Here is a 10489-nt window from a genome sequence, read left to right on the forward strand (position 1 = left end):
TCGGAAGAATAATATAGATCTACCTTAACTTTTGACACAATACCGAGGAAATGGTAAAGAGAAGTTTAAGAAGTTTATACGGAAATCAACTTAATTGGCTCTAAGAAAGTAATATGAAGAACTACTGCGGACGAAGGCCTATGAATACCATATTTTATGACGAAGTTTGTTAAGGAGATTTTTAGCTCTTTACGCTTACGTAAGCCACTTTGGGTTTACCTTATGGGTCTATTTATATAGTAACTTTAGTAGAAAGTTAAACTGCTTTCGGGCCTCATGAGAGGAGTTTTGAGGCTAGTTTTAAGATTTTACTGTAAAGCTGTGTGAGACTAATAGGTTGGCTCTTCTCCGTTGGCGAAGTGCTTTTAAGTTAGTACCAGTCCTATGCTCCTTCCTGCCACAATGTAAGGTTTAGAATAAGAGCTCAAACTACCTTGATCTACAACAACCAACCTGGGTGGTTTTTGTTTGCTCTAGGTGTCTTTGTTTCAAAATTATATTTTTTTTTCTATTTGTAAAACCGGTGGGTTTCCTATGCACTTCAAGAAGTTTCGTTCAGGTAAATGCTATGTAGGTACAGTTGGACACAGGTTTCCCTGGTACACCTTCTTGAGGGACTTCGAAAAATTATATGGTAACAGTGTTTACTGAGGGGGACGGGGGGAGGACTCTTCCTCTTTTAGCAAGAGTTCCACCAATAAGCTCTGGAATTCTTTCAGTGGGAGGAGTCATTAGGTATGGTTGGAGAAACACACACACACACACACACACTCACACGGAGTAAAAGAAAAAAAAAAAGAAATCTGAGCAGGTTATATCACTGTAACTAAGATTACTGTCTCACTTTTGATATAAGATTGTTTATTAAGATTCCATTTAACTTTCGTCTAGGTCGTTATCTTACCACCGTGTCTGTTATTATATATCGGTCATATTCATTACGCAATACTTAAAATTGATAAAAATTTTAGTTATATTGGTATTGGAGAGAATCACGAACATCATAACAGGATATTTTAACCTTATCACGTAAGCCAAGTTTATAGTATCCGTTGCAGTGCGTTTCCTACCAATAATATAATAGGAAGCTATAAAGAGAAGCGCAGCAGCACTTCATTGAACATACCCAAACACTATGAACTTGTTGAAAGTGTCCGACACCTTAGCTCCTCTCTCTCTCTCGCTCTCTCTCTCTCTCTCATATCAGCTAATTTAAAGTGACATGTCATCTAGAAATACCACTGCGCTAAGTATGCAGTTTTGATATGTCATTAACACAGTCTAATCTTGACTAAACTAATACATGCATATATATTTTTTCGGGGGGGGGGGGGGGGGGGTTGGTCTCGGGGATTGAGTTCTTGTTGTTAAGTCGTCTTACAGGTTTTGGAATTCTAAGATGTAATTCAAACTGAATTGCTGTACCGATGTTGGGTTTGTATTCCCTCTTGAATATACAGTAGATGTTATACCCTACACGCCGTTCATTACAATAATTTAATTACATGATATGGATAAAACATATTTACTTGGCTTATATTTTCTAATATATTATTATGATAAATGTTTAATGTCATACGGACAGAAATTCCTTTCGCTCTTATCATCATTCGTGTGAGGATAATAGACAGACGTCTCTATTGTTAAACAACCCCTTCAGTCATTTACCTGTCCATTGTGGAAAGAGCTATTTGGAGAAATGTAGTTTGATAATATTGTCCTAAGTTTGGTTATCTTTTTAGATAAATTTTTAAAGAAAAAATCAGGATAGCGAAATTCCCTTTAGATTTTGAACTCCTTTAAAATATCAAATTCACCTCTCTAATAAATAAATTTATAATAATCATGACCATGAGGTAATCCAATATACACACTCAATTTTTACATTTATTTTTAATATTAGTGAGAAATCCAGCCACCTTCCTTCTAGATCACCTCTTGCAATCTGTTAGGCATAGAAGATTCATGGTTTCTGACGATCTGTGGTCGATTGTGGAAGAGTTTCCATTGTGTTCCCAGAGGTTCATAAGTTGATCTGGTCTCCTCTCCCTCTCAGATTCCCAACATTTTACCAAATTAGCCTAAATATTCTCAGTGAGGTTCATGTCTGTATCCTTACTTGGCCAGCCAAGCAACTGCAGATCCTCTCGACCTTGAAACCATTCCTGGACTACTCTGGCCGTATGGATGGGGCAGCGGTCGTGAATGAAAATGACAGGAGCAGGCGGGGAGGAATAATTCCGCTCTTGAAGTGAAAGAAGTTAGCAATCCTGAAGAATTTCAATGTATTTTTCACCAGTGAACCCCCACTCAATCCTGGTGATATCATCCATATAATGTAAGAAGATCCAGCCCTACAAGTTTACTGTGACATGCCCATCCTGGTCACCTCGTAAATTTCTTCTGTAGTATCTGAAGGGAAAAAAATCTAATTTTCAACAATTTACGCTTTGCTTTTCGTAATAGGAAAAATAATGCTATATCGTTTGGGGAAATAAAATGCTAAGTAACAACCCTTGCAATAAGTTAAGGATGTTTATTCATCTGCAAGGATTAATACTTATAATAGCATTAACTTTGATCTGCAACAGTCCGTATGCGATATATTCTTTAATTCAGTAAACAGGCTGTACTCCTATTTATAAGTTTGTCTACGTGTTATTCATAACATTAATAATGCATTTGCTTAATGCCTGAAGCTGGCCATAATAGAACTAATGGGGGGTTTTCAATGAAGAATTTTTATTTCACACTTCTCGTGGCAATATAATTCAATTAGTAGCGGAAAACATACATGGTTATTGACAAAATTATATCTTTTGATTAATAATATTACCTTGCTTATAATTATTATAGGCTGACTGTTATTAATGATTATAGAAACTCACCTTATATTACTCGGTCTTCAGTTTATGTATTCTGCCGTGACTTCTGCTAGTAAAAGACCTTTCGTCACTGCATACGACTCGAGACCAAAATTCCATAACCTCCCCCACAAACTGTTGAACAAAGGCAAGCCTATCAGCACGATGCCGTTCGGCGAGAGATATTCCTTCTTGGCATGAATTCTATGAGGTATTCCTGCCTCATGCAGACGTCTTCGCACCGTCATAGCCGAAACATTTAATACCAGATGTTCACAAATAGCAATAGTATTGGTAAAAGGATCTTCTTATGCTGCTCGTCGTTCGTGGTGGAGGTCTTCGAACTGAAATAGGTAATTAACATGCAGATACCTAGATAATCAAGATTAATTATAGCCTGTTTAATTATGGGAACGCTATTTGGTATTCTGGGTGAAGTAAGAGAAAGAATCACTATAAGAGTTCAACAGGACCAAAGCAACTGTAATTTCGGTTTCATAATTTCACGGGTTTATAAGGTTTAGTTTAAAAAATTAATAAATAAATGAAATAAATAAATGCTATCCGAAAGTCGGTCAATTTCCAAAGTCTAAGCGTGCCTCCTTTTCCATTTATTTACTGTTGTAGGGGAGACGTCAAGATGCTGTGCAACAGCACGTATTGAAAGCCCACTTTCTCGTAGAGCGACGATCTGTGCCCGGAGAACTATATGTTGCTGTTCATTTGGAGACTATAACGAATACTACTAGCAGAGGAGATAACCCATCAAAATTTATACAACACCTTAGTCTAGCCATGATTGGGTGACAAACTTGTTAGCGTGTAATAGGGGTGCTGTAGCAGTGATATCGTTATCACTGAACAAAGTGATATATTAAATCACACGATTAGTGGGACTGATTGATTGGTTGGCTGTTACTGGCATTGCAACATCTCAGGTCATTACTGTCATTGATAACGTTTAAAATTCTGTATGTCTTCATAATGAAAAATTGTTAATTGTCTGTTTGAAACACTGTTTACTAAAGGTGGTGGTGTTCCTCTCTTAGCGTGAATTCCACTAATCCACTTTCGAGCTGTTTTAGTGTATAAGAGGTTGGAGGATGCAAACCTGTAATAAGTATTAATCCTCATAGATGAATAGACATTATCTTAATGCAGGGGTTGTTACTTAGCATTACATTTCCCCCTACCGATATATCATTATTTTCCCTGTTACAGTTCCTCGCTGGACGAGTGGTTTTCGCGCTCGGCTGCCAATTCGGTGGTCCGAAGTTCGAATCCCGGCTCGGCCAACGCGGAATCGGAGGAATTTATTTCTGGTGATAGATATTATTTCATTTTCTCGATATAGTGTGGTTCGGATCTCACAATAACGGTAGGTCCCGTTGCTAGGTGACCAATTGGTTCCTAGCCACGAAAAAAATATCTAATCCTTCGGGCCAGCCCTAGGAGAGTTGTTAATCAGCTCAGCGGTCTGGTAAAACTAAGATGTACTCTGTTTTCCTGTTACGGAAAGCAACGCGTAAATTGTAAAAAAATTCAGATTGTTTTCCTTCAGATAATACCAAGGAAACATTTACGAAGTGGCCAGGAGTGGCTTGTAACCGTAAACGTGTGGGCCTGGATTTCCTTACATGGTATATGTGATATCACCAACCAAGACTGAAGGTTTTATCATCATGAAAAATACGTTAAAATTCTTCAAGATTTCTTTCTCCCTTCACTTCACCAACGGAATTATCCCTTTTCACTTAGTCCTGTCATTTTCATTCATGACAGCTGCCCCATCCATACGGCCAGAATAGTCCAGGAATGGTTTCAAGGTCGAGAGGATTTGAATTGGTTGACTGGCCAAATAAGGGTGCAGACATGAACCCCATAGATCCCGAGAAAGATTAAGTCGATTAAAGATTGAACAATTAATTCACAGGTGCCCCGAGAGAGGCCGAAGTGCAGTGGAAAAATCACTGAATTTCTAATCAGTTTTCTCCCATGTATACATTAAAAAAAGATTATTTTTGTTTCCATTATTTTTATGCTTATCCATTTCGTATGAAGTAGCTACTGTCGCATGTCTTATGTAATATAAGCAGGTTAGGGGTAATTACGTTTGCTTTATGTCTATTACAATTCGAATCATAATTACCTGACCTGTTATCGAATTACAATTATAACTTCAATTACAAAATGGGGAACAATATCAAATACGATCATTAGTATAATTTCACAATTGTAATCACAGCTACAAATACATATATAAAATTTATTATTCAATTACATTTCGCACACCCATTCCTTAAACAAATGCAGATAGTTGCAAAGTGTTTATACTTGAGTTTAGTGTCCTTTTACAGACAATTTCTGCAACAATTGTAAGTTGTAACTTTTAATACCTTTAGTACAAATACAAAACAAACATATCTAAAATATTTTAGAACTGCAGAAATTATCATTAACATCATATGATTTGCCTAAGTAAATTGTTAGTATGTTTATTGTGTTGAAAATGATTATGCTCATTATAAGAAAATAATACTGAAATACAAAACTCAAATATTGGAAAACATTTTCGCAAAACTTTGTACAAAAAAAGGAAATAAATGGAATAAAAATTTTTTTAGAATTGGTAGCTGTTTGTTACTAACATCTCTAATGCATGTGGTTAAGATGAGTTCTCGAAAAGTAAGAGGGCTGCTCTAGGATAACAATTTCAAATAAAGTACTTTATTATTTGAACTTTTCAGTTACAATTACAATTACCATTAAGTATAAATAAAAAAAAAGCCTGAATAAAAGGTAATGTTTAATTGTAATTGGTAAAGCTCCCTTACTGTGGGTTTCACAGACAGTGCAGTCACGTTTTTGGTCAATAACCCTGTAATGAAGACTGGTATCAGTACGAGATTTTGCTATAATTTTTGCGCTATAATCAAGGCTTTAACTCTAATGAATGTCCGGTAAAAATGCTCAATTTTTATTTGTAACACAGAGCAACTATAACCAGTTACCTATTCAAACCAATCTGTAGGCAATAGGCGGCTCTCTCTTTGCTAAAAAAAAAAGTTGAAAAGTTGCGTGACAAACGGATTTCTGCTACCATGCCGACAGTTATGTTCCGGCCATCTCTTCTTCACCTCGTAATACAAGCATATGGCTGATGCCCATCGAGTCCAAATGAAGATTGCGAAGGAGGTAACCAAACACAAGTCTAACAGTAGCTTTACCATCAATCACAGTGTCTATCGTTCTACTACTCCACTATACATGCAGATATCTCTCACTCTAATCATTATAATCATTTACTCCTAACCCAAATCAATAGTCACTAAAAGAAAGAAAAAAAAAATTTGACCTCAAGATAAAAATAGTAATAGCTACTACTACTGCTGCTGCTACTGCTGCTGCTACTGCTGCTGATGCTAGAATATAGTAAAAAAACGCTATATTATCACTGGTTATTATTATTAATAATATTTAATATTGTTCCCGTTGTTTTCAACGTAGAGCAAAAGTAATATATCCATGCCTAAGGTAAGGTAGTACGGTACGAATTTGCACATTTTTCCGTACCTGAACAGTACCGTACCGTACTTTGGTAAAATTGTCATTGCGTAATTCCGTACCGTACACATAGGCTAAATATCAACCGTACCCAACCGTACCGTACTGTACCGTAATGCCAGCAACCGAGTGAATCGTTAGATATAAACAACATTGTAAATTATTATTAGATTAGATAGATGGATAGATAAAAAAATCGTACAAAATATACTTAAACTGAAGTAACATTCAGAGAGTGAGAGAGAGAGAGAAGAATGGTGGGGAGGAGAGTTGAGGGAAGGAAGAGGAAGGGGTGGAAGTGGGGGGGTGGAGGAAAGGGTAGCGAATTTTTTTTCTTTATACTGTCGTGTTCATATCCATTTCTGGCTAATCGAGCCTTTTGCCTCTTCGTACAGGACAAGTGTCTATTCTTTATAATTTGTGATTCATGATTCTCTTAAAAATTACACTACATCAAAAACTCGTACTTATACGAATCTTAGTTACATAGAAATAGGTTTTAGAATTCGCGAACACTTTTACCGAGCTCATTTTACGAAGCAGTGCTCAACGAGTATTCAGTTCTCAATGTAATTATTAACAGGAACAATAATTACGTGAGCTTATTATATTTAACAGTAGTAACTTTATTTCATATCATGGTGATTATGATCCCTATTGGCTAATCCTACAATCAAGGAACGATGTAATGATATATGAAGCAATGTATTGTTTTACTCGACTCGAAACAGAGTCTGAATCCCAACGGAGGTGAGGTCGTCAGCAGGATTTTTAAATAGGTCAGACTTCATAACCACTCACCATGAATCGAAGGGACGCAAATCTGGCGTTGCGAGGACGAATTGTCACTTTACGCGACAATAGCTTCAAGATACGACCCATTGCACGTGATGTTGGTGTGTCCCCCACCACGGTACAGTTGTGGATAAGGTGGGAGGAGAATGGGAACTTGAACGACTTGCGTAGTTAAGTTTATGCGGGATGAAGGGGGTGGTGTGATATGTTAACAATTGTTCATGGTTATTTAATCCGCCCGAAACCCCGGGGACCTCGGCGGGCCGACTGGCCCGCCCGACCCCGGGGACCTCGGAGGGCACGTGGCACCGCCGGCCCCAAGACCTAGGCAGGGCCCCAGTGGCCGCCGCCCGGGGACCATCGGGCGGGGGCCCCAGTGGGCCCGCCCGCTCGGGGACCTCGGCGGGCCCAGTGGCCCGCCCGCCCCCCCCGTGGGGGACCTCGGCGGCCCAAGTGGCCCGCCCGCCCCGGGGACCTCGGCGGGCCCAGTGGCCCGCCCGCCCCGGGGACCTCGGCGGGCCCAGTGGCCCGCCCGCCCGGGGACCTCGGCAGGGCCAGTGGCCCGGCCCGCCCCGGGACCTCGTGGCCCAGTGTTTCCCGCCCGCCCGCCCGGGGACCTCGCGGCCCGGGGTTGCCCGCCCGCCCGGGGGACCTCGGCGGGCCCCAGTGGCCCGCCCGCCCCCACCGGTGGGGGACCTCGGCGGGCCCAGTGGCCCGCCTCCGCCCGGGGGACCTCGGCGGGCCCAGTGGCCCGCCCGCCCCGGGGACCTCGGCGGGCCCAGTGCCCGCCCGCACCGCCCCGGGACCTCGGCGGGCCCAGTGGCCCGCCCGCCCCGGGGACCTCGGCGGGCCCCCACTGGCCCGCCCGCCCCGACCTCGCGGGCCCAGTGGCCCGCCCGCCCCAGGGGACCCTCGGCGGGCCCAGTGGTGCCCGCCCTCCCGGGGACCTCGGCGGGCCCAGTGGCCCGCGCCCCGGGGACCTCGGCGGGCCCACAGGCCCGCCCCCCTCCCCCCGGGGACCTCGGCGGGCCCCACTGGCTCGCCCGCCCCGGGGACCTCGCGGGCCCACGGGGCCTGCCCGCCCCGGGGTCCTCGGCGTGCCTCCTGGCCTGCCGCCCCGAGGACCTCCGCGTGCCTCCTGGCCCTCCCTGCGGGGAACTGGCTGGGCCTCCGGGCCGCGGGCCCGCCCCGGGGACCCCGACCTCGGCTGGCCTCCGGGCCCGCCCCGCCCCGGGGACCTCGGCGAGCCTCCTGGCCCGCCCGCCCCTGGGACCTCGGCGATCCTCCTGGCCCGCCCTCCCCGTGGATCTCGGCGGCCTCCTGGCTCGCTCGCCCCCCTGGGCGGTTTCGGCGGCCTTTGGCCCCCGCCCCCGTCCCTGCAGACACTTACCCTTTGCTTAGTCTTAGAACCAGAATATGCCACTGAATCCTTGCAAATCTCCTCAGGCTTCTCTCAATCCTTTCTTCCTTCTTTTGGCACTCCACGAATCTTCACTGAATCCTTTGCTCCTTCTCCTGGGACTCCACCGATCTTCCCTCAATTCTCTGCTCCTTTTTCTGCCACTCCAGAAATCCACTCATTTTTGTTTCTCACCTTTCTACAATCCCTCCATCTTCCTTTTCCCTTCAGGAATCAATAAAACTCTTAACAAAACATTTTCACTGATTTATTTTCCTACAGCTTTCTTTTCCTTCAACATTTAACACAAACTTATTATGCATAAACATCAAACTAATCATACACTAATCTTCAAAACTTTCATCAATTAGTAACCTTTAGTTTTCCCAAAGCTAAAAGAAACTATTGCGGATCACTCTTAAGATCCAAACTAAAATTCATTCATTCATTCACATCCATTTATGAAAGAAGTCCTTTAAACTCCACTTAAACTCGAATTATTATGTATGTAACAAGTATTACTCTCAAGAATTGTTGTGGTAATGAAATTGCCCATCTTTGTAAATAAACCTTTATTTATTTCAATTCAAAACAAATTCCATACAACACACTCTCTCATTTTCAAAATATGATCCGTCTTCGTGAGTCCACCTTAGACTGGATCCTGCTATTCCTTGAAGCTGGGCACCTGCTCCGGCACTTTCCAATTGTCCTTCGTCAGGCATCTATAATTCCCCTTCAGGTTCTTCTGCTTGCAAATCAATTTTTCCTTCGCTCATCTCGTCTGTCGGGCCTCATCTCCCCGCTGCTCCTTCAGTTCGGCCTGGACACCAGTCTTCCTCTCCACCGGATTGATTGCAGACCATTTCCTTCTTCAAAAAAGGCATGTCAGCTCGTTCATCTTCAGCTACGCAACCTTATCTTCACGCTGGATTCCACCCTTTTCCTTCGTCATGTCTTCCACTTCATTCTGCAGACGCTGCAACCTGACCTCCACGTCTTTCCTGCCGGATTCTCGCTTTTCGCTCGCGTCCTTTTCTTCCTGGATGAGCCTCGACATCTGCGCCGCTTCTGCGGTCTTCACCTGCAGCTCTTTCTCCTTCTGTCCTAGGAGTCTCTCTTGCCTTTCAACCTGGCATCGTTTCTCTGTCCAAATTCTTTTGTCTTGTCCATCAGATGCTGATTTTCTTCTGTTTCTTCAGGATTTTGTCTTCCAGCTGCTGTTTTTCCTTCTTCTCTTCATCGTTCTCCTTCAGCTTCGAGCGGTCGATCCTCTGTTGCAGCTGAAGAATTATCCTGTCCAAGTTCACCTGCTGCTCTCTCTGGCACTCGATGGTGTCTCGCAAGGCCGCAATTCTCTCCTTCAGTTCCTTTTCCTTGGGCTGTTCTCCTCCATCATCAGTCGTCAGGAGGACCCTCACCAGTGCATCGGCATTCATCGTAAATAAGATGATTATTCCTGCCTTAAGACTTCTCTCCGTATTTCGAACATCTGGACAACAACGTCCCAACAACACCTGCTAACTGGAAGCCATCTCTGAAGTGTGGTACCCAGCTCATATTCTCTCCTCTCTCCCTTGATTTTTCGTTGGTTTTATATATTCCACCAGAAATATTTCGATTTATCAAAACATAGCAGGAAATATTCTGGAAATATTTTAACTATGCCTTGTCTCTTGGTGTTTATAAATTGCTGAAATCTTTCTCAGGGATTTTTTGCAGTACGAATCTCTTTTGTCTGATCTCTTACTTATATCAGTCATTATTACAAAAATAAAAACACTTGTTGATATAAATAATTCAATTTACAAATCACTTGTCAATGCCAGTCTTATTATTAATGATACTAATAATTTCAGGTCTATTT

At 42.7% G+C, this 10489-nt stretch overlaps 1 protein-coding gene across 1 annotated transcript; it reads left to right on the forward strand.

Moving 5' to 3' along the window:
• The first annotated feature begins 7230 nt into the window (after positions 1 to 7230).
• On the forward strand, positions 7231 to 8624 carry LOC135226189 (proline-rich protein HaeIII subfamily 1-like). The gene is made up of 2 exons (XM_064265632.1): positions 7231 to 7341; positions 7713 to 8624. The coding sequence occupies exons 1-2, from the start codon at positions 7231 to 7233 to the stop codon at positions 8622 to 8624; spliced, it is 1023 nt and encodes a 340-aa protein (XP_064121702.1).
• The last annotated feature ends 1865 nt before the right edge of the window (positions 8625 to 10489 follow it).

The sequence above is a fragment of the Macrobrachium nipponense genome, chromosome 14 (genome assembly GCF_015104395.2).
Source record: "Macrobrachium nipponense isolate FS-2020 chromosome 14, ASM1510439v2, whole genome shotgun sequence".
NCBI classification, from domain to species: domain Eukaryota; kingdom Metazoa; phylum Arthropoda; class Malacostraca; order Decapoda; family Palaemonidae; genus Macrobrachium; species Macrobrachium nipponense.